At 41.4% G+C, this 25,270-nt stretch overlaps 1 protein-coding gene across 3 annotated transcripts in view; it reads right to left on the minus strand.

Annotated features, from left to right (window-relative positions):
- LOC122669887 (probable cytochrome P450 313a2) overlaps window positions 1–25,270 on the minus strand; it is a 46,293-nt gene that overhangs the window by 18,849 nt on the left and 2,174 nt on the right. The window contains exons 2-4 of one of the 3 annotated variants that reach the window (XM_043866771.1): window positions 17,348–17,676; window positions 16,395–16,594; window positions 13,379–14,020 (exon numbers count right to left, since the gene is read on the minus strand). In XM_043866771.1, coding sequence (XP_043722706.1) covers window positions 13,379–14,020; window positions 16,395–16,594; window positions 17,348–17,657 — 1,152 coding nt within the window. In that variant the 5' untranslated portion in view covers window positions 17,658–17,676. Of the gene's footprint in view, window positions 1–13,378; window positions 14,021–16,394; window positions 16,595–17,347; window positions 17,754–25,270 lie in introns of those variants that run through there. The other 2 variants (XM_043866772.1, XM_043866770.1) reach the window with 2 other exon arrangements.

Here is a 25,270-nt window from a genome sequence, read left to right on the forward strand (position 1 = left end):
TATCGCCCAAAAACAATCCAAACTATGATGCCAATCTTTAAAGCTTTGGCTTGACCCAACAACCTCACACCAAGACATACCCAAGCAACTCTTTTCTATTCCTCATGTATTCCGATTTCTGTAGAGAATGCAAAACCTCTACCAATGACCGAGAGTAACTAAGAAATTGGACAGATACTGCTTATGCTCGCCAACACTCCCAAGTGCCTCAAGTTCCAAAAGAATCTACTGATCGGCAGAAGTCCTCCAAATCATAGTGTGAAAACTCGTTTCGGTAGGCCATTTCAGTCTGACCGAAATGAGCGAAATACCAAAATTTTGCCAAAACAGTGTATTTTTTGGCAAACTATTTCGGTTGGCCATTTTGGTGGGCAAACAGCCATATTAAGCTCCGATACTTCAGAAAAAACTTGTTTTAGCCTATATAAACATATGTAAGCCTTCATATTGCAAGAAAAGTCACACAAAGCAGTGTTCTGGATTTGCACCCTAAATTGGCAAGAAACGTCGAACCCTATTGTATACCATATGTAATAGTGCCAATTCTACACATTGTAAAGTAAGGACCGCGCCAGCACACCTGGAAAACGCGCTTAACAGGGGAAGGTATAGGATCACTTATTAGCACAGAGTGTTATCCTCGCTGAGCGATGTGGGACTTTAGGCTCGTTACACACGAGACAGTACCATCACACCCCCAACGGCGCGGCTCGATACCAAGTAAGGACCGCGCGGCCACACGGAAGGCAGCAACGGGGAAGGTATAGGATCACTTATTAGCACGAGTGCTATCCTCATTGGCGATGTGGGACTTTAGGCTCTCGTTACGCACGAAACAGTACCCGGGGGTGTGATGGTACTGTCTCGTGCGTAACGAGAGCCTAAAGTCCCACATCGCTCAGCGAGGATAGCACTCTGTGCTAATAAGTGATCCTATACCTTCCCCTGTTAAGCGCGTTTTCCAGGTGTGCTGGTGCGGTCCTTACTATTCGAGGAGGGAGCGACCAATATGTGGCTGGAGCTAGAATTGTCCTTTGGATATAGTAACACTGAGAAAGTCAATAGTGTCGACTGCAACTTCCATCTTTATAGGTGAGAGCATTATACCATGGGCTATGGTGATGTCCAAGAACTGCTGTAGTAGAAGAGCATGATCTTCCTCTGTATCGGAGAAGAGGAGTATGTCGTCTATATAGATCAAAGCATGTTCTTGTATGGGAGCATAGACCTGTAGCATAGCTTGTTGAAAAAGGGAAGGAGCCACTTTGAGACCAAAGGGGAGAACTGTCCACTGGAAGTGTCCACCGGGAATGCAGAATCCGGTTTTGGACCTGTCGTCTGGATGAATTCCTAGCTGCCAAAATCCTGCTTTGAGATCAAACTTGCTGAATATCTTCGCCTTGGAAAGTTGGAGTAGAAGGGCAGGCCTAGTAGGTAATGGGAATTTGTCATCAGCCAAAAATGCATTGAGGGGCTAATAGTTGATTACAAGTCTGAGTTTTCCACGCTTCTGTTCAGCTCTTTTGTTCACATAGAAGGCTTCACAAGCCCAAGGGGAAGATGTCTTCTCTATGAGGCCTTGAGCTTCCAAGAGGGCAACTTCTTGGCGTGCACTGGTAAGGTGTTCAGGCTTCATGCCAGAGTGGCTGGCTTTAGTGGGATTTGCATCCTCATTCTTCTTGAAAGGGAGACGGATGAAGAACTTCGGGTTCTGCCAGAGGTGATGATCACACTTGGTGAGAAAGTCTGCATGATTTTCAGCACTGCAACGGAGGAGCAATTGGTCTTTAATATCTGCAATAGGAGTGATTAGTAGCAAATTAGGAACAGTTGTCCAAGGGATGAATTGCTTTTTGTAGCTGAGGCCATGTATACTCCATCTGAGGTGGGGTAACTGGCAAAGGATGTCAAAACCAATAAGGGCATCACGACCGGGAAGAGAGGATCCTAGAACTGTATGACACAAGGTAAGAGAGGGGAATAATTGGAAACGGACAGGGTTCTTGGAGATGTGGTTGATCGAGAAGGTTTGACCATCGGCGGCAGTGAAGAATTGCTTGTGAGCTTTCCAACAGTCAGAAGGAAGGACATGGGGAGCTAATATGGTTGTGGAGCAACCTGTGTCAAAGTAGCCAATGATTCTGATAGGGCGGTCCCATGTGGTAGGAGAGATGGAGAGATGAGCTTGAGGAAGTGGGGTCTTGGTGATAGCAAAAGCTGGTGACTTAGGAGGGTTAGGAGAGGACAAAGGAGAGGCCATCGGGTAGATGGGGTCAAATCCATCGGACTCAGATTCGGGTGAAGAGGTATCCAAGTCTTCTTCGTCCCAATTTTCAAGGACAAACAGTAAGTCCGGGGAGAAATCATCATCAACAGAGTAAAGGGATTCAACATCTGCATCTGGATCATCAGTGATGGAAAAGGGGGCGAGCATATGCATCAATTTAGCTTGCTTGGCCTTGTCAAGGTAATTGCGAGCAAAATGGCCGATTTTTCCACACGCATAGCATTTAGTAGAGGTCTTCTGCCGAAATTTCTTTCGTTTGAAGAACTTATAGGGCTGCTGCTGAGACCTATGTGGATGCTTACGGTTGAACCGATGAAATCTGTGATTACCATTTTTCTTGTGATTCTTCTCTGGACGGGAACTGATCTTGGAGAAGTGGGATTTCTTCTTAGAGGGACAAGAACAGTCTTTGTCTTTGCACTTGATCTTAAGATGGGATGTGTCACAAGCATCTGTGAGCTTATGAGTGGTCTTTTCCCATTGCTTGAAGAATAATTGCTGATCACATAACTTCTGCAGAGCACCAAGGATCTCTTGGTAGAGACGACCGATAGGAGCTTGATCAATTCGGAGGCCAAAATGTTGCAAGGATTTTACGGCCTCTTTTCCCAAAAGTTCTGGGAAAGAATTGAGGAACACTTGTTTCATATTTGGGTCATCCAATCCACCAAGGATGTAAAATCGGTCTAACATCCGTGTATAGTGCTTAGCAAGATCAGCCTTCTGAAAGGAGCAACACTTCATCTGGAAGTACTCCTCTCGGGCCTTGATTCTGTTGTTCTCAATGGGTCCAATCATCTCATTGTACAATTGTGCGATGAAGACATCAATCGGAATCTGAGTCCACTGGAGTTGCCGATAACCACCAAGGGCCATGAACCATTCTCTGAGGGTTCCATGGGTACGGGCCAAAAACTTAGTAATGACAGTGCCGTCAGTGGCTCCAGCAACTAACATTTCTGCAGTAAGCCAGGCATGAAACTCCGAAATCCGCTCAGGCCATTTATGAAATGGGAGGCCATCAAAAGTGAATAGCTGTTTAGGGTCCTGGTTGGTAAAAGGACTGGGATTAGATGCCTGAGGGGGAATATGAGGAGGTGCAGGGGCTGCTCTGGGTTGTCGCTGCTGCTGTGGGGCAGTATCAACCTCACTGTCGCTGCTATGGACAATAGGTTCAGTTGGAGCCTGGGAGGCATCTGGCGCCGGGGGATGGGTTTGGTATGCAGGTAAAGGACTCTGGGGACTGTAAGAGTCGGAGTCCGAGAAGGAGGTAACAGAGGCAACTTTGGACATGGACAAAACAGGTATCAAGGTTCGAGAACTCGGGTCTCGGTGCCAACTCGGACCCTTGAAAAACCGAGTCGAGTCGAGATCTCGCCGAGTTGTTGCACTTTTTTTTTTCTCGACTCGAAGCCTCATCTCGGTGGGTTTTAGACCTAGTTTGGGTCTGAAACTTGGTATTCAGCCTATTTTAGGCCATTTAAACACAATGGCACTATCAGATTTTGCAAAAACTAAGTCCAAATAAGAGTTTCAGTTAGTAGGAAAGCAGGACAGACACTTACTTATGCTAGAAACCAGGACAAACACAGGACAAACACACTTATTTATGGCTGATATTGCATTTACTTAAGATATTATTCATAAATAAGCAAATACCCCCCTATTTGAATCCAATAAAAATAGTTAAAAAATCAAATTCCAAAAGAAAAAAAAGTCAACCCTCCAGTTCAAGAACAAAAACTGGATTTTCAGCGGTAGGTGCAATTTTCAAACTTTCTAACGAATGGATTTTGACAAGATTGCATGCACACGAATTAAGTTTGACCGGAACATAACTCTTTCAATATAAATCGATTTTAGCAATCTTGGACTTGTTGGAAAGCTTTGTTTTGAAAGCTTTCCAACAAGTCCAAGATTGCTAAAATCTGATTTATATTGAAAGAGTTATGCATCGGTCAAACTTAATTCGGTGTACGCGATGTCAAAATCGCTCTGAATGGAAATAATTTTTTGGACATCAAAACAAATGAATATTTTACCGCACTTTTGGTTTTTAGCAATGTTTTACCATAATAAGATTTATGGAATTTTTAGATTTGAGAAAAACCCCAGCATTAGAAAGTTGAAAATTGCACCTACCACTGAAAATCTAGTTTTTGTTCTTGAACTGGGGGGTTGACTTTTTTTCCTTTTGGAATTTGATTTTTTAACTATTTTTATTGGATTCAAATGGGGGGTATTTTCTTATTTATGAATAATATCTTAAGTAAATGAAATACAAAAGCATTTACTTAAATGATATTACGCATAAATAAGTGTATGTCTTGGTTCCGGGCATAGATAGGTGTCTATATACCAAGAATTTCCAGCAAGATCTCGAGATCTGGCACTCATGTAAAGGACCTAGATGGGCATTTTCCTATGTCAAACCGAGAAACTCGGAGATCTCGGTGAGATCTCGCCGAGATCTCCCCGAGAAAATGCACTTTTAGAATGCGTATGTGATCTCGACTCGAGATTTTGAAAAACCGAGAAACTCGGCGAGATCTCGGCGAGTTCTCGAACCTTGACAGGTATAGATCTAGGTTGAGTCAGGGTCAGCTGAGTGAGGAAAGTACTAAGAGTATTAGTATTTTCCGGGAAAGGGATAATGGGACACGCTGAATCAGGGGTATCAGCGTTTGATCTGGGAGGAACCCAGGGAACAAAACTAGAGGATCTCGTCTGCTGGTCAGGTAAAGGTTGGAAAGTAGGTTGAACCATGGGTTTTTGCAGGGAAATAGGAGTAGGTTGAAAAACAGGTTGTGAAGAGACAGGGTAAGATGTATGGGATTGCTTCGGTTTTGAAGATTTGGCTTTGAGGGTAGCTAGATGTCTCTGTTGGTCCTGTAACTCCTTGAACATAGCCGTTGGGAAGCTATGTGGGGCTGACTGCTCATGGTACATAGGGGTTGAGAAGGAGTCAGGGAAGAAAGTAGGGCTTGACGGAAAAGGTTGAGTCTGAGCCATTCTGAGCTGTTCTTCTAACAGTTTCTTTTCCTTTTCTCGGCTAGAGATTAGAAAGGAGGCATATGAGGAATCTTTCACCGTCATAGCTATAGTCATTAGCTCTTGATGGAGGGATTCAATCCGTGTTTTGAGGTAACGGATGTCAGATTCAATCTGCCGGAGAGCAAGTATATGGTGCTCTTGATAGGAAAGAAGCTTGTTCGAGATCATCGGTTGGACTATAGCGTTTTGCTTGCCGATTCGATTCAGCTGAAGAGTTGGTAGCCATTTGTCCTATGTTGTCGAGGACATTAGGAGGAGTGACTTTCCACTTGTGGCGGCGTCGATCAGCATCTTCATAGTCAGCAATGGGAGGGAAATTCCTGCCGATCCCTTCCGAACTAGAAGCCATAAAACAAGGAATGGGCTGCTGGATCTGTGTCTGCCACAACATCAACGGGGGAGCCGTTGGAGGGGAAGGCGGAGCCGGAGATAAATCTGGTTTGCAGTAAGGCGTGACCGGTGGAGGAGATGGAGCTGGTGGCGGAGAACAGCAACCTAAAGAACAAGGTTTGCTATTGCCATAATCCACAGTAAACTGATATCTGCCACGGTCTTCTCCAAGGGGTCCGACGTTTGGACAGCCGGCCTGCTAGCGGAGCCATAGAGGATCTGGCTGACGCTTTTTCTTCTTTGGCGTCGGAGGTGGAGGAGGTTGAGGATCTTCTTCAAGATCGTCGACGTCGTCCAACCATGCAGGGGATGCCGAAGGAATCATGGTACACATATCAGCTGGCTTTGGATATGTGACAAGTGTGCGGCCATCTTCAAGAGACTTATAGACAGGGTTTGTAGCCGTCAGAGGCGGAGTAGCAGCTGGGATGTTATGAGTAGACTCGTAAGCCGTGATCCATGACTCAGGAATGAGTTTGAGCAGGGCTGCTCTGTCGATCTGTCGAGGGACATGAGATGTTTTAAGGGTCACGGGAGTAGTAGTGGGAGGTTGTAAACTCATGATAGAAGGAGAGAGGTCTTCCGTCCTTCAGAGATGCACCGGACCTTTTATCTGTCATGAGATGGAAACAGTAAACATAGTGGATGATGAACAATGTCTTTCCCTGACCAGATCGGAGGTAACCCGAGTGTGCCGGGATTTAGAGCGGTCTCTGCCTGCAGACCCACACCTTACTCAAGGGACGTTACCAATCTGGCCGGAGAAGAAGACAACAGTACACCACACACACCTATTTCTGATGCAGAAGATCCGTCGAAGACGGCAACTGCAGAGCATACTTAGGCTGCAAAATATAAAACATCATCATCTCAGACAAGAGGCCAGGGAACAGAGCTCCGTCGAACAGAAGGCAAAAAGGTTTTACTCACAAGGCTCTGATACCATATTCAGAGTTTTCTATTAATTGCGGAACTTGATTTACAAACTGAGCAGACGGGCTGCTTAAATAGAAAAACAGAACAAATACAAACAAACTAAACCAAGGGGAGAACCAAGGTTACTGTTACAAACTATGGTTACTTTTAGAAAAGTAACTCAACTAAGACAAACCTAACCATAGTAACTTAACCTAACCATAGTAACTTTTTGACAAACTATGGTGACTTAACCAAACTATAGTTACTTTTTGACATTGACTGTTAACCATAGTTACTTTTTGACATTGGTTACAATAGGACAAATAATACTGAAAAGATGATAATGACTACATTACAATGACATGCACTAATCTGTGTCGAAGTCGGTGTCACTGGTGTAAGGGATGAACATGTCCAATGCGTGGTCCACTTTGAACTCCAGGTGTTCGCTCATGATTCGCTGGATGACTGGGTGCTGTAGCTCGTTGTTGACGTCCCAAGCTGTACGGGTGCTGCGGAGAAGGCATGCCGAAAGTGTTGCAGGGTCAACATGGTTGTAGGAGCACATGGTTGTCATGAAAGTGTACCATCGTTCCTGGTGAGCTTCTGAATCATCACGATGAACAAAGAGATCTTCGGTACTGGTGCCATGGAGGGAGAAGGTCGGATCATAGGCAATGAGATTATGATCCAAGATGGGGGGTGAGACTAGGTGATGATGGATGAAATCAGGTGGTCAATGGAAAATATAGGTGACGAAGGGGTCGTCATCAAGAGCAAAGAGGGACTGAAGCCATTGAGGTATGAGAGCAAAAAGTCGGAGAAAACGGGCTAGACACTGAGGTCTTTGGAGACGAAAGTAAACAGTGCCAATAGGATTAGAGAAGATGGTGGAGACTGTACTGAGATAGTGATAGAGAGTATGACGGTTGAAGGTGAGAGCAACTGTGTGATCAGTACGAAGGTGCCAGAAGAAAACGACACATTCTTTATCAAAGAGGGCCGGGTTGATGGTGAAAGGAGTAAGGAAAGGGAAATCTGGGTGACAGACTACCCAATCATACTGAAGGCCATTATGATGGACCATGGAGATAAGAACGGACTGATAGGTAGAGATACTATTGGTCCTGAGGGTACGAAGGGAAATATTACCGAAGAGGGATCCTGGGAGAGCCGGTAAGAGGTCAAGGAGTGGATCAGGTTGTGGTGGAGCTGAAGAAGATGAGGAGGAAGCTCCAGGAGTAAGGGGCATGCAAAGGGCAGGGATGGAAGAAGATAATGGTAAATTCTTCGTGGTCCTAGAGAGGAAATCTGCGAGGACATTATCTTTGCCTTTGATGTGACGAACCTGAAAGACCATTGTGAGAACCACTTTGTGCCCATCGTAGTAGGCGAGATTCGAGGCTGCTTGAATCGTAACATCTTTGGGAAAGTTGTCATATCCATCTCGATCTGGATTGTGTGGCGATAAGAAAGAAGCTGAAATTTCTCAATTCCACGACGGACTGCAAGAATCTCTTTGAATGTGGAATGGTAGTGTTGTTCGGATGATTTGAACATGCCACTACGGTATCCGCATATACGTCGTATCTTGTCTGGGGATTCTTCAAGTAGAACCGCACCCCATTGGGTATCACTGGCATCGGATTGTAGAATACGAAGTCCTATAGATGGGATCTGTAGAGTTGGCAAGGATTGGGCCAGGGCTTTCAGATCTTTGACCGCCTGGGTATGAACAGAGGACCAGGGAGGTGCATCCTTTCTGAGGAGTCGGTGAAGATGATTTGTGAATCGGACCTGGTGTGGTAAGAACTTGGTCATGTAATTAATAATGCCGAGGAATTGCTGCAACTCTTGCCGAGTGAAGGTGCCATCTGAGAATTCGAGGGAGCGACTAATATGTGGCTGGAGCTAGAATGTGATGGTACTGTCTCGTGCATAACGAGAGCCTAAAGTCCCACATCGCTCAGCGAGGATAGCACTCTGTGCTAATAAGTGATCCTATACCTTCCCCTGTTAAGCGCGTTTTCCAGGTGTGCTGGCGCGGTCCTTACTTGGTATCAGAGCCAGCGCTCGTTGGGGGGTGTGATGGTACTGTCTCGTGCGTAACAAGAGCCTAAAGTCCCACATCGCTCAGTGAGGATAGCACTCTGTGCTAATAAGTGATCCTATACCTTCCCCTATTAAGCGCGTTTTCCAGGTGTGCTGGCGCGGTCCTTACTGGTGTGATGGTACTGTCTCGTGCGTAACGAGAGCCTAAAGTCCCACATCGCTCAGCGAGGATAGCACTCTGTGCTAATAAGTGATCCTATACCTTCCCCTGTTAAGCGCGTTTTCCAGGTGTGCTGGCGCGGTCCTTCTACTTGAAGAATCCCCAGACAAGATACAACGTATATGCGGATACCGTAGTGGCATGTTCAAATCATCCGAACAACACTACCATTCCACATTCAAAGAGATTCTTGCAGTCCGTCGTGGAATTGAGAAATTTCAGTTCTTTCTTATTGGCCACACATTCCAGATCGAGATGGATATGACAGCTTTCCCAAAGATGTTACAGTTCAAGCAGAAGCAGCTCCCTGAATCTCAGCTACTACGATGGGCACAGTGGTTCTCACAATGGTCTTTCAAGGTTCGTCACATCAAAGGCAAAGATAATGTCCTCGCAGATTTCCTCTCTAGGACCACGAAGAATTTACCATTATCTTCTTCCATCCCTACCCCTTGCATGCCCCTTACTCCTGGAGCTTCCTCCTCATCTTCTTCAGCTCCACCACAACCTGATCCACTCCTTGACCTCTTACCGGCTCTCCCAGCATCCCTCTTCAATAATATTTTCCTTCGTACCCTCAGGACCAATAGTATCTCTACCTATCAGTCCGTTCTTATCTCCATGGTCCATCATAATGACCTTCAATATGATTGGGTAGTCTGTCACCCAGATTTCCCTTTCCTTACTCCTTTCACCATCGACCACCTGATTTCATCCATCATCACCTGGTCTCACCCCTCATCTTGGATCATAATCTCATTACCTATGATCCGACCTTCTCCCTCCATGGCACCAGTACCGAAGATCTCTTTGTTCATCGTGATGATTCAAAAGCTCACCAGGAACGATGGTACACCTTCATGACAACCATGTGCTCCTACAACCATGTTGACCCTGCAACACTTCCGGCATGCCTTCTCCGCAGCACCCGTACTGCTTGGGACGTCAACAACGAGCTATAGCACCCAGTCATCCAGCGAATCATGAGCGAACACCTGGAGTTCGAAGTGGACCACGCACTGGACATGTTCATCCCTTACACCAGTGACACCGACTTCGACACAGATTAGTGCATGTCATTGTAATGTAGTCATTATCATCTTTTCAGTATTATTTGTCCTATTGTAACCAATGTCAAAAAGTAACTATGGTTAACAGTCAATGTCAAAAAGTAACTATAGTTTGGTTAAGTCACCATAGTTTGTCAAAAAGTTACTATGGTTAGGTTAGGTTACTATGGTTAGGTTTGTCTTAGTTGAGTTACTTTTCTAAAAGTAACCATAGTTTGTAACAATAACCTTGGTTCTCCCCTTGGTTTAGTTTGTTTGTATTTGTTTTGTTTTTCTATTTAAGCAGCCCGTCTGCTCAGTTTGTAAATCAAGTTCCGCAATTAATAGAAAACTCTAAATATGGTATCAGCGCTCGTTGGGGGGTGTGATGGTACTGTCTCGTGCATAACAAGAGCCTAAAGTCCCACATCGCTCAGCGAGGATAGCACTCTGTGCTAATAAGTGATCCTATACCTTCCCCTGTTAAGCGCGTTTTCCAAGTGTGCTGGCGCGGTCCTTACTGAGAAGACAGAATAGGCAAATAAAACAAGTAAATTATGCAGCATGAATGAGGAAAGATAATATTGAATAATTATTTATGAAATAGTACAAACTACAAAGTACAACTAACAGACACCCAAGTCCCAAGTCTCCTAACAACAAAATATTGGGAAAATTACACTGCCACCCCTTGAGGTTTGTACTAAATACAGAGCAACCCCTATGTTTCTAAATTATACAGTCACCCCCCCTAAGTTCCCACTCCGTTAGTTAGGTGTTATGGTGTTGGTTAAGTTTACCTTTAAATGACTAATATACCCCTTGCTGGGTGTGGGCTTACCATTTGTCCTTAACTTCACATCCCCTTTCCCAATCAGAAAGAGGGTTTAGGGTTAGGAAGAGAATCGTTGTAGAAGAAGAGATTCTTCATGGCTCCTTTGTTTTTTCTCTTTATTTTTCTAGGGTTTTTGCATTTCTTCTGACTGAGATTACCGGTGGAAGTTTCAATTTCACCGTCTGTGGTAGAAAATGGGAGAAATCAACTTTTGGGCTATCGATGTGGTTGATCAAGTGGTTCCCAGTACGCCTCGTCGATCGATTCTTGCTACTTGTCCCTCACCTTTTGCTCGGCCATACTTCACGATTCGACACCAATGTTGGACGTAGGCACTCTCTCAAAGATCAAATCCGGCGAAATCAAGGTTTGCAGATCCATAAAGCGATTAATATGTCACGTAGTGGAGTTCGTTGATGGGGAGATTGAAGATTTCGACGCCATTATCGACTGGAAAGGGGAGTGTGGCATATACACAGTGGGGTTCACAAAACATGGATTAATGGGTGCTTCAATGGATGCCAGAAGGATAGCCCAAGACATCGAGCGATGTTGGAAAGCTGAGTCCAAGCATTTAATTGCCTTTGCATCTCCTCCTCCACGACCACCATCACCACAATCATCATGATTACTCCTTTTCTTTCTCTTCTTCTATTTTTTTTTTTTTTTTTTTTCCATTTTCTTACATCTAGCCCTTCCAAGTTTTTAAAAGATAGAAAGGAAAGAAAGTTGGTGGCACCACAGAAGTTGTTTCTCCGTTTCAGGAAAAGAGAGCAAATTGGTTCATATAAATCTCAGGTTCTCTGATTGGATCCTTCCTATGATTCCCAATCAACAATTCTCTCATCGACTCCAGGCTACCAGAGGGGTGGGGTGGGGGCAGAGAGAAGCCTTTGGAAATAGATATTTGAGAGTACTGGAAGAAGCTGATTAATTTAAGGGTTGGGTTTGCTGGAACCATCCGAGATTCCAGCTTGCTAGCAAGCTAAATCCGACCTTTTAATAATCAATCCTCAGCAACCAGCAGAAGTTCGATCGTCGTACGGTGCAAGCTGACAATATCACTCTGCACTTTGCAGTGCTCCGTCGGTTCCTTTCATCTTTGCCCAAGACATTGCTACCGCTTTGGAGCTTGAAATTCCTCTGCAACGATTCTCTTCCTTTGAACCCTCAACCCTCTTTCTGATTAGAGTAACAGGAGAAGGGGGGGTGTGAAGTTAGGGAAAAATGGTAAGCTCACACATTGAAAGGGGTATATTAGCCATTTGAGGGTAAACTTAACTAACACCGTAACACTTAACTAACAAAGTGGGAACTCAGGGGGTGTGACTGTATAATTTAAAAACACAGGGGGTTGCACTGTATTTAATACAAACCTCAAGGGGTGGCAGTGTAATTTTCCCTAAAATATTGTCTGCTAATACGAACTGTGACGTGCTGGAACGAGTCCACTCATGATCCGATGGAGCCAAAGTGCATTTTCCTCCAACTGCATGACAAATGCATGCCACATCATAGTGAACGAGAATAAACGTGTGTAGTCCTCCACAGCTACCCTGTAAATAGCCTCATCTACATATTGGGGGTAACCTATCCTAAGGTATAGGTCACCATAATATGAAGAACCAGCCACTGAGCCACTGTGACTTGATGGTGTTGGCAGCATGTATGACTGGTGGGATGGGTGGGAGAAGAAGCTGTCCACAAAGGACAATCCAGTATGTCCCTGTCAGTGGGCATCATATTCAAACTATCATGGCTCCTCTTCTTCTTCCCTTCTTTTCTCCTTAAATCTCTTGTGCTGTCTCACATCCCTTCTCCATCACATTGTCAGAACAAAAAAATATTGAAGCATCAATATGGAAATAGTTTGATACATGAAGCCAAGCCAAGATCTGACATATATAAACCATATATTATATATAGATAATATCTAAGCTTATCTTTTTCTGGAATTGGAATCAAAGTCAAAGAAAGGTATTGAAAAATAGGTGACTCTTATGTTGTGACCCAAAATAAACCTTACCTTTCTTTGTGGAGGAATGGAATAGCAATTTCTTCCAATGGAGCATTCACGAACAAGAGGATTCAATTGGAAATATTGGCATTCTTGTGTAGTCCAAACAATAAAATTTTTAAATGATCCCCTACTGCATCTCTATCAAATTTTTATTTATATGATCAGAATAGCGGAAAGAGATTGAAGAAGAGAAGAAGGGAAGAAGAAGATGAGCCACAATAGATTGAATATATCTATCGTGGTCCTGTCAAACTATATTTATATACTTTCTGTTATCCCAAAACAGAATCAGAATAGGTTTCCTATTTAGATTATAAATCTAGTTACCTAAGAGGCTAAGATAACAAACCTAATCTAACTACTTAACATAGAAAACACACAGAAGGAAACAAAGTATACCACGATAGGGACACTCCCTCTATCATGGTTGGTTACCCAGACAAGATGTACCCCTACGGTACAATCTTTAACAAAAAGCATTAATGAAACAAAATCAATAATAGATGCACAACCATGTCATAGTAAAATAAAAACTTTCAGACAGATAATGCACCTTTTCCTGTATTTCTGGATGCATCACAAGCCTGGTCAAAATGTCACCAATCAAGCCTGCAGTTGTCAAGCATCCATGGAACATCACACCCATAATATTCCCACATGGTTCTTCTCTTGCATCATGATGGCCATTGAACTCATCTAAGAGCAAGTCATCTTCCATATCAAAACCAGCACAAAAAACTCCACATGCAGTGTCCCTCCCGACAGTTGTAGTTTCACTGTGGGTATTCTCATCCATTTGACTGAACAACTTACAATTTTGTCTGCACTGTCGAATAAAATCTTGTGTTAAGCATTTCAACCTTTTGCACAAAACCTGGTATCTCCAAAATCCTCTTTTCCAGAGTGGGGTAACTTTATATGATGCCCAGAGGGAAGCATCTTTAGCAATCATCATAAGAAGCTCTTCATAAACAGTAGCATTAGACCAACTCAAGAATCCATCTCCAAGGAGTGTGGCTCCAAGGATGGAAAAAGCCATATGTTGGGAAACAGATCTACAGTCATGAACTCCTTTGGACATTAAAGAATGAATTCTTTCCATGACATAATCCACAACCTTGGAGGGAATTGCATTTGCTCTCTCAATCAGTCTCCCATTCAACTGTATTGCCAACGACTCCCTTCTCTTTCTTACCTGAAAATGGGAAGGGGAGTCATGACTTTAGAACTAGGATGGGGCTAAAAGATTAAACAAATTCTATTGGTGTTATACTTTTACGGTGAGATGTTCAAGCTTCCAAATGTCACAGCAATGTAGAGCTCCAAGGACATGTTTCCACATGATAGTATCCAATTTGGTCAGATCTTATGATCAGAGTATCAGTATCATAAAGAGTGACATCATAAATGCAGATCTAAAAATAATGCAAAAAGATTATATAACACAGTTGCAACATGTATTTTGAGGTATATTGACTTTAGGTAAAAAAAAATAGTTACATATCACAGCCTATAGGAGGGAAAACAAATCTAGCATTTGAACTACAGACCGTTGTTGAACTTACGCAACAAAACAACTAGCAGAGAGAATAAAATAAATCAAATTCCAATCCGCAAACAAAGAGTTCTTACTATTATATTATTATTATCTTTGCTCCTTTTTGCTACTAAAAGGAAAAGAGATCCAAAAAATGCACCTTTTCTTTATACACCAAATATCTTCCTTGGTCTCTATCTCAATAGAGAGTTCAGAACATTCTCTGTCACTTGACAACAGTCTTGTGAGTAGTGAATGATCCAACTAATTCAGGTTTCAATTACATTCAGTTACTGGTAGATTATATCAACAGTTAACTACCAGATGCATAATATGCCATGCCAGTATACAGATACTATTTTTTAGGATCTGCCACTAGCGTGGGAGCAATTTTAGGAAGTTATATATTCAAATTCAATGCCAACATGAAGATCTTCTGGTCGGTCCCATTCTTAACAAGTTTTTGTGAAGTGCAGTTGATGGTTTTCTATCTTTTATGAAACTAAATCATTAGCCAGCACCTAACTTGCATGGAGGAAGTTTCCTGATTAGCTTCTAATCTTTTATTTCCTATTATAGTATGTTACAGCACTATAAATAAAGTGTAAGGCCATAGAGCAGATAGGATGAAGAAATAAAGTTTGAGATGTCAGTTTGGTAGTGAAGCTAGATGGGTTGCAGAGATCACTGTGGGAAGCAATGTTGCCAGGTGAGATGCCTTGCTACTACAATCAGTGGGATCAAGGCTTAGGTGGGATGCCCAAGTCATATCCGCTTTATTTTCTGCTTTCATATGTTCACCAAAAAAAAAAAAAGAACGAAAGGAAGGAAGGGGAAAAAAAAACATTTTGTTATTGATTTTGTTCATCCCTATATCATCGATCCTATAACAATTGATCTCCCACTAGTTCTTTCATTGGCTTGAGATCGAGTTTGCATTAAGAGAAGTTGGGAAGAACACACCTGAGAACAAAGAATCAGATCTGAATAGACAGAGAATGAAGAAGAAGAGGAGGAGATCAATTGACTAGCAGTCATACAACAGCAGCAACTTAAAAAAATTCAGTTATGTTCTATTCAATGGGGTTACATGCATATAAATAGCTTTGCAAAAGACAAACTATACCTCAAAATAGGATTCCTACTCACTCTTAAACTAACTCAAAGACCGACTAACACAAAAACTCCTAATCACAATCTAAAACTAAAACGAAGTTTAAACTCCAATATTTATCAACAGCCACTAAAGACCCCCATCGTAATTAGTTTCTGTTTACAAAAATACCTTAACCATCCCTACCAAAACTGAAGGCCAAATTTAGGCCTGGTTCTCCTTGGTCTGGGCTCCCAAACAGGCTCTTGTTTGTCCAGCCAGGGCAGTGAATCTCCATTAAATAGTCAGTTCACGGGAGATACTTCTACCTACTTGCTACAGTTATAGAATGATAACAGTTCTCTCTTGTTTGAGTATACTTTACATTTTCATTATATGGATTAAACTGGTCTGCTAGATTGTAACCTACTTAACAATGTTAATATCAATTTTAAAGTTTCAAACTGCATGTATTTTTCAAAAATAGTATGGACCAGTCAACATTCAAAAAGTAAGAAAGAAAACACAAATTTTTAAAGATATGTACAGATACATTTTATACATTTAAAAAATATGGATTTAAAAATTGCAATACTCGTTCTATCATAAACATTGTTTATTTTTTAATATGTACATCTAAGCATATATTTAACATATTGGAAATATGATTTTATGTGAAATTGTTTAACTCTAGATCTAGTATTGGAATATAAATTATAACAGCACCTACCATGAGTAACAATCTAGAAAAATTACAAGAAAAAATTACTACAGCTCTGTGCTGCTTAATCTGTTTACAAGATCTATCAAAGATGAGAAAAGACTGATTGTAGAAGTTTCCCCACAAGAAACCACTTCATACATATGCCAAGTGAAAGAGAACAGGGACGTACAAGTAGTCAAAGTGAAACAATGAAAGTAAGAAAAGCAAGAAGACACCTTCTCAAATGAAGGAACAAAGAGGCTCGAATAGCCAAAAGCCAGACGGAATACCCTTCCTGTTAATGGCAATCTATCTTCAGCCTTCACCAGCATTTCCTTGATAATCGATAGATCTTTTATGGACACGAGAAGTTGGGTAGGACCCAACCACAGCTTGACAATTGATCCATATTGCTCATGTGACTTTGACAGAAATTCTGAAAGTCAAAAAATGAAACGAATAAATAAATAATGAATTAAGTGATTTATTCAGTTCTTAAATCCGACCAATTCTTCCTCGATAGCCCATCTCACTCAACAAATTCCAAATGATCTCCAAGAATACAGGCAACTTTAAAGAAATTATAACCAAAACAAAAGGAAAAGTGGGTATTTCTAAAGAACCCAGATCCTCTCCAGCACCCCAGCCCCTCCAGCATGCATCCAGCTGCTGGAGGCATCCGGGCACGCACCCTGAGTTCCTCCAGTCATTGGATACACGCTGGAGAGGATGTCTTTCCATCTCTAAAACTGCCCTTAAAGAGTCTCTCCCCCCCCCCTCCCCCCTCCCCAATCCCAAAAAAGGAAAAAAAAAAATTAATCCAATCTATCAACGCCTAAAGTGTATAGTATTTACTAGAAGCATGATTAAGAAAACGATGACCAAAAACAGATTACACTAGTTTCAACAGGTATGTACAGTTACGTGGGGGAATATGATCCCCGGAAGTTTAATGAGAAGATACGACACAACATTCTATCTAAATAGCATTTCAAATACAAAGAACAGAACAAGAGAATAGCTCTTCTCAAACACTAATCCGAACTCAATCTGCGAAAAATTCAATAAAAAATATATAATACAAAAAATAACCAAATTTCCACAACCCATAAGGGAACCCAGCAGAAGAAATTAAAATTCAGCAGCAAAAACCCTTCTACCAACCAAAACTCTCGCTTTTCCAACTCACCTGTAAGTGTTTCTCCCGATTTGCCTCCAGAGATCAGCTTGACGTGACCATAAAATGATGAACAAGGGGGACCAGGGATCTTCCTCCCTTTCGCCCATAACCTCAATAACCTGGCAACTTTTCTGAGAAGAAGACCAGTGATCAAGATGAGAGATACCCATAACAAAACATTGATTTCTCTAATAGCATAGTCTCTGAAAAAGTGAAAATCCTCTTCAGCCCTGCAAATCCTGGATCCTGGTTGATCTTTGTGCAACAAAAAACCAAGAAGAGTGTGGGGAGCTTCACAGGGTTCCATTTTTGTCACCATCCAACAAGCATAACAAGATCTCCAAGTGCAATTGTTCACACATCATAAATGGAAACCCTAGTTGTCTTCTTGAAGTACCAGTTTAGGAATATAGAAGATGATGTTAACCTGTTAACTCACTCTCTCTCTCTCTCTCTCTCTCACAGTGGGGTTGAGAACAGCTCAATTTTCGTTAATGAATGGGAAGTGTGTGATTCACTTTACACTGAAAACGACAGTTTTGAAATTTGAGGTTCAGATTATCTTCATGGCGGTGCAGGCGATACCAGGTGGAAGAAACGTACCAATCTGGTAATGTTAAATTTACATATTTTTTTTTTTTTAAAAAAAAAAACTTTGATGCTGTATGCATGTATTTGATTGGTTAGAATAATTATTTTTTATTTTTTTTGTGGTTTCCACGAAGACGAAGAGGCCATATCGACGGCAGAAAATTAGATACGCCCGTGAGTATGGGGATTTGGAGCTTCTAATCAACCAATCAGAACGAAACGAACCACGTGGTCAATTGCTTTTATTGTTTTATAATTGAAATTTTTCTTCAACGTATAATAATTGAAGCATCCTCCCACTAATAATATTCTATTTTTTTATAGGAGTGGGATTACCAAGTCCACGGAAGATAGCCAGCTAAGTTCTCCGAAACCGATATCAGATTTGATATATATCGGCTAATATCAGTTGTATTGGACGGTTCTGCCTGGTCATTTACCATGTTACTGTATGCCCGTATTGTATCAAGTATCAATAATCCGGTATTGACCAGGTATCGGTGTCGGTATCATCCCAATACCAATACGGGCCAATTCAATATCAATTCCTAAAACCTTGTCTGGAACTCTTCTCTCGATTGGACCGGTTTTGATTATTCAGTTCAATTTTGATGTAGTTTACATTTTGACAACATGAAGTCATGAACCAGATAGGAATCAACCAAAATCATAATCATTTTGCATTCAGTCCATTTATACCGGTTTTTATTTGGTTTGAGTTATCCAGTTTTTATGTAGTTTGTAGTGCCAATTTTGGGAAACGATAATGAAGATAACCTCAATTTTTTCAAACCCTATACATTCTCACGTTTAGTAGTTCTCTTCCGGTCTCCTCAACTCGTCTTGTGTTCCCATGCCTATGTGATATATATATATATATTTCCAATCAGATTACATCAAGGATCAACATTAAACCCTATTTGTTTGCTTTTATCATAAATGATTTCACTAAAAGCATTCAAATTTTTTATTACTTGGCGTATTTTTTTGGCTAAGATATTTTTTTGTGGATGAGACAAAAGTAAAGATTAATGTCAAATTTGAATTATGGAGATCAACTTTGGAATTAAAAATATATATATATTAAAATAAGTAGAATGAAGACGAGTATATGTTGTGTAACTTTAATTACACTAGGATGTATAATAAACTAGGTGGAAACATTGATAAAGGGGAGATTTCAAAACATTATTATTTTTAGGTATTTGGGCTCAATCATAAATAAAAAAAGGTGACATATGATGATATTAACATATACTTAAAATATGATGGATGAAGTGGAGAGATGCTCTCGAAGCGGTGTGATCGACGTAATGTTTTAAAACTTGATTTAAAATTTTATAGGATAATCATACATTTGGCTATGATATATGATGTGAAATGTTGGGCAATTAAAAAGCATCATGTAGATAAACTCACTGTAGCGGATATGCGGATATTGAAATGGATTGTGGTAAAACTAGGAAAAATAAAGTAAGAAAATATTATATTAGTGCTGATTTGGGAATAGCTCTAATACATGAAAATCTATGAGGAAGTCATTTGAGGTGGCGTGATCATTATCAACAGAGGCTTTTAGATGCTCCAGTATGGATATATGATTTGATTTAGATTGAAGGAACTAAAAGAGTCAGAGGCAAACCTGAAATGACCTAGGAGAAGTGTTGAAAAAAGACATGCATGGCTTAGGCTTGTATTAAATATGACCTTGAATATAGCTGACTAGATGGTAAGGATCCATGTAGCTGACCCCATTTAGTAGGGATGAGACTGAGTTATTGTTGTTATTTTACCCCCACTACACAAGTGCCTCCTAGAAAAGAAAGGCAAATGTTTTCACAGGCACACCAACTAATGGTGTCTCTGGTTTGGTGACCTTATTATGTCACATGAAGAGTCAAATAGAAAATCCAACCATTGGTTGCCTAGGAGATAGTTTGTATAAACCACATGTCAAATTTTTACCTTTAAATCAATCATGTATCCCCTATGCATGCTATATGCATTGGCATGCATTCTCATTTATATTTTGCACACCTTTGGTACTTCATGTTCACTATTTGATCTCTTTCTTTTTTTTTCTTTCCTTTTGTTATTTTTTTATTTCTTTGTTAAAAGGAAATCTATTCAAACTCAAGTGAAGAACACATATCCGCCATTCCACGGTCCTAAAAGTCGGTTAACCTTATGAGATTGGTGTGTGGTTTGTGTGATTACACTTTCATCAAAAAAATGAAAGGGTGTGTGGGTTTAGTCCTACATCGGGTGTGTGAGTATGGTGTGTGTTGTGTATATCCGCCATTCCACCGTCCTAAAAGTCGGTTAACCTTTTGGGATTGGTGTGTGGTTTGTGTGATTACACTTTCATAAATAAAAAAAAGTGAAGAACACATAGCTAAAGGGGTACAGGCTTCCTTCAGCCATGGAGTGAAGTTCGACCATAGTGTCATACACTGCATGGATAAGGCCTTACGGGCTAGAGTATCTGCCACAACATTGGTTTCTCTAGGAATATAGACAAACTTACAAGATAAAAGAAATGATGTGAGATGCTTGATATCCGTTATCACCATAGATAGATTAAGAGGCATAGGTCTATTGGGACTAAGGAGAAAGGAGATAACGTCTTTGCTATCAAACTCCAAAATAAGGTGACCAGCTGCGAACGCTATACCTTCCAGAAGACCATCTCGGATAGTCAGCGCTTCACATACCTTGACATAAAGAAAAGACATCGTTGAAGATTTGGCCAACCTCGGGTTACCTTCTCAATCTCTTAAAATGAAACCCAAACCACATTTGCCACTCTTTGGATCCTTTGACGCATCACAGTTAATATTTATGTCTTTGAGGAATAACCCATCTCTTGTAGATATATATATATCAGGTTTCTCAGTGAGAGGTCCCCTTGGTCACTTAGAAAGCACTCCGATACTCAGAAACTCATAATGAGCCAGTGTAGCTGTTTCAATAACTTTAGTAGGTGACCAGGTCCTTCTCCCAAATGCCATATCATTTCTTGCCCTTTATAGGTACCAGACAATGAAGCTCGCATAACATTCTAGATCCTTCCCATGCCTCTTACTGGCCAAATAAATGCTTTTCCACTGTGAGATCCAATCTGAGAACGTGAAAGAAGCAGAATGTGTTGGCTTCAACAAAAGGGGGACCAAACCACACAACCAGAGTGAATGGGCAATGAATTAAAACATGGTCAATCGATTCAACCTCCGCACCACATCTTAAACACTGAGGATCAAGCCTGAATTGACACATTCACTTCCTTAGTTCATGGACTGTCCAAGTTTGGCAAATTAGTAGAAGCCTTTGGGATGATTAGAAAAAATGGAAGAAATGGGAGTCCCTCCTGATGCTGTGATGTACACCGTTATGATAGATGGACTATCCCGCCATGGAATGACTTCTGAAACTATCAAGGTGTTAAAATTGATGCTTGAAAAAGGATTAGAAGCTGGTATTCTGACTTTTACATCTTTGATTGGTGGCCTATGTTGTTCAATGGCCTTTGCATGATTGGAGAGTCTTGGAAGGACTTTTTATTCTTTAGGAAAATGAAAATGAAAGGCTTGTGCAAACCAGATGTTTTGATTTTCAACACAATCCTAAGCAACCTTTGCCCAGAATAAAAGGTAAAAGAGGCCATGAAGTTATTTTGTGTGATGATTAAGAGACAAATAAGCCCAACCGTTTTTACATATGACATTTTTGTTAAGATGTTTTATAATTTGGGCAATTAGAATGAAGCTACAAGAGTGTTGAGCGTTGGAATGGTAAGTTTGAAGACATTCAACACGTTAATAGATGGTCTCTGCAAGTCAGGAAAGATAGTTGAAGCACACACATTGTTTAGACGGAAGAAATAGAGAAGCCACCCGAACTTCCAGTCGGTGGAACCAAAAACATATCCATCATCTGTAATTTCATTTGTATGCGTTTCAATTGGTTATTCCTACTCTTTGTTTCTATTAGGAACACAATATTCGGCTTCTCACATTTTGAGAGGTTCATAAGGGCCCTAACTGTCACTGGGCCTCCCAATTCCCCTACAGTTCCAACTTACGATCCTCATTTCTACTTGTGGAATTGCTCCTCCGTAGTCTTTGGGTTGATCGTTAAAAAATGATCAACGTTCATTGTCAATGCTCGCAGGCTGACGAAATTCCTCAATGCTCTTCTATTTATACGAACGTGCCTTTGCCTATAGTGATGTGCTTGCTAATCATTGCTTTGAAGGTTTCGTCATTGCAATGGATCGAAAGGGGTTAGGTTGTGCCACTAAAACCCCTTTCATATTTTCAAATGCCATTTCTAGACCATTAGTTTGCGCATCCTGGCCACCCATCATAGTCGTTGTGTGTGTGTCTCTGAACCTCAAGGACGGTGTTGGGATCGGTAGTAACAAATAGGGTTTGTGGAATAGCTAAGGGGGTCCACTCTAAAGTGGCATATGGGATGGGGTATTGAGGAACCAAGTATGGGGTGGTGGGTAGCAGTTGTATTGGGTCTTAGGAGGGCTGGCTTGGCTATATTTTTTAATTAGGTTTGCTGAATGGGCGGGCTATGGGCCATGGCAAGGTGTGGTTGGGTCAAAGGAGTATTATGTGGAATAAAGGGTAGAACCATTAAGAGAAACATTAGAAAGGTGGGGGGAGTAAAGTGTACAGAAGGTTAGAGAGGTCAGTTTGGGGGGGTATGTAAAGGTTGCGTGACCAAGTTACGTGGTTCAATTTGCTGGAATAGAATGGATGCAAGGTGAGTGGAGGAATCAATCGTCAATGATTGGGATTCAAGGTTTCTAAGGCTTTCCTCCAATGCTTCACAGATGGGGATTTGGGTTGGGTTAATTTGATAGATAGAAGGACGGTTATATCCTAACAAAGTAGACAAGTGGGTGGCAGGGTACCCAGGGGGATGGTGGGACATGGAGAGAGACTGATGGAGGTGTGACAAAGCACATGACAGAAGAATTATCGACAAGTCAGTACTTAGTGGTTGGTCGGTTATCTTCTCCTTCTCCGGCTGGGGTTGAGCTACGCTGGTGAGTAACCAATGCCTCCAGGTTTCCCCCTGAGGCTTGTCTCCGTCTGAACAAATCTGATTCCTCAAAGAGAAAAGTAGTTGCATGTTCAATCAATTTAGGAGGAGAAGCTCTTAATTCTGCATTGAAATTACCGAGATTGGCTAATGTAACAGTATTACTAGTCGAGAGTTGCGTCTATCTAGCCTCAAAGAAACTTTCACATTTGGACTCTTCATGACCAATCCTTCCGCATATGTAACAGAAGAGAGGAAGTCTCTCAAACTCCAGCATAATCTCAACCTTAGCTCCAGATCGGCGTCTTACAGAGAGAGATAAGTGTAGGGCTTTACTTTGATCGATACAGACCCAACACCTGTAGAATTGAACTTTCTGGCCGAACTGCTTACCTTTAATTAACATTGCCTTAGACGGAATTCCCGGCTTCAAGGCCATCTGGAACACATGTCTGGGAGATAAAATATCAGATGGTAGATGGTGGAGTTGTACCCATAACTTTGAATGGCTGAAAGCCCATTTTTCTTCGTCCCTCCATTGTTCCAGTACTATCAAAATCCCTGAGATAGTCCAGGGCCCCTCATCTAAGACATTTTGTAGACCAATTGGATGCTATAAGCGAAAGAGGAAAAGATTGTCTATGAATGGGGATATATATCTCCATCAGGAAGAGGAGATTCCAGACTAGGGGAAGAGCCTCAGAGACCGTAGCCTCATAGACCGCTTGCTCACTATTTGACCTCTTATGACTTTTAATACTTTGATTTGCTATATGAGGAACTTAATTTAGCAAACTTGTAATATGATAAGAGCACTTTGGTCTTTTTAATTTTTTTTTTGTAGTCGGGGACTTTGGTCTCTACTAGTCCATGAAATTTTAGCCCAATTTGATCCATCATCTGGTACAATACCAAGGCTTTGTTATATTATTCGTGGCCCTTCGACTTTACAAAAAATTGGATAAATTACATATCACCCCTTGGTTTCAAACGAAACTCAGATCACCCCCTGGTTTTGACCCCAATATGACAAATTAGTCCCTATCGTTAATTTTATGCTGTTAAGTGATGGTGTCACTCAGTTAAATAAATTTAAATCCCTAAACTACCCTTGACCAATGTTGAAGATGAAGGAAGGGTAGTATTGTAAATTTAATTCTAATGTTTTAGTACGTGGGTAAAATAGTCATTTTACACCAATAACTAACAGTAGACTAACATCGTTACTGTAGAGGGGGTGATTTGAGTTTCGTTTGAAAATCAGGGGGTGACGTGTAAATTTTTTTTAAAAAAAGACCCACTTTAAATACTCTTCAGTCTTCATTCTTTACGGACCAGAGCGGTGCATCAGACATCTTCTGGTGTGGCACCAAAGCTAGGGGTGTCAATGGGCCGGTTCGGGCTTTTCGGTTTCGGTGTGACTTTTATAGAAACCGAAACCAAACCATTAAGAAATGTTCGGTTTCGGTGCGGTTTGATTTTGTGTCGGTTTTCGGTTTATGATAACGGGTTGATATCGGTTTGGATTCGGTTTGGTACCGGTTTTATATAACTAGTAAAGCCCGATTAGTGCTAATTTTTCTTCTCTTTCTCTTTTAAGTACATAAAATATTTCAAATACAATGTATCTTTGTATCCTATGTCCCAAGGCCTATGGATACAATTGGTTGGGTAATCACTAACAAAAGATATGAGATAAAGTGAGAAACTATCACAACACATTTAGGGGGCAATGGGGCATTAGGCATTTATTGATTTACTTATTTATCGGGTTAGGTCGGTTTGATTTGGGTTCGGGCTACCAGTGCACTGTCGGGCTAGCCCAAACCAAATCAAACCGTTTGCCTCTTTGGATCCACAAACCGAACCCGAACCATTAAGAGTTCGGTCCAGTGTGGTCCGGGCTTGTTTGGACTGGTTTCATCGATTCGGGTTGGGTATTGACACCCCTAACCAAAGCTCACCATATGGATGAGCTCCCATTTGAACAGCGCGGATCTAACTGGAAATCCGGATTTCAAAATTAAGAAATCCTCCTGTTCATCGCACGTGCACCATGCTTAGCTGAGCTTCATCAATCCACACCGTCCAAATGGAAGCTCGTCTACGTGTCGAGCTCTGATGCTATGTCAGAAGATGTCCGGCACACCCCTGTGACGTAGATGAGTTCGATTCCTATACTTTTCATTTCTGCAGGCGTGACTGACGCTAGCGTGCCACGTTTACCATATGTATGCTTGCGGTACAAAAATCAATTTTGAAATCGAAAGAAACGGTTTTTCAAAT

Source organism: Telopea speciosissima, chromosome 7 (genome assembly GCF_018873765.1).
Source record: "Telopea speciosissima isolate NSW1024214 ecotype Mountain lineage chromosome 7, Tspe_v1, whole genome shotgun sequence".
Lineage (NCBI taxonomy): Eukaryota > Viridiplantae > Streptophyta > Magnoliopsida > Proteales > Proteaceae > Telopea > Telopea speciosissima.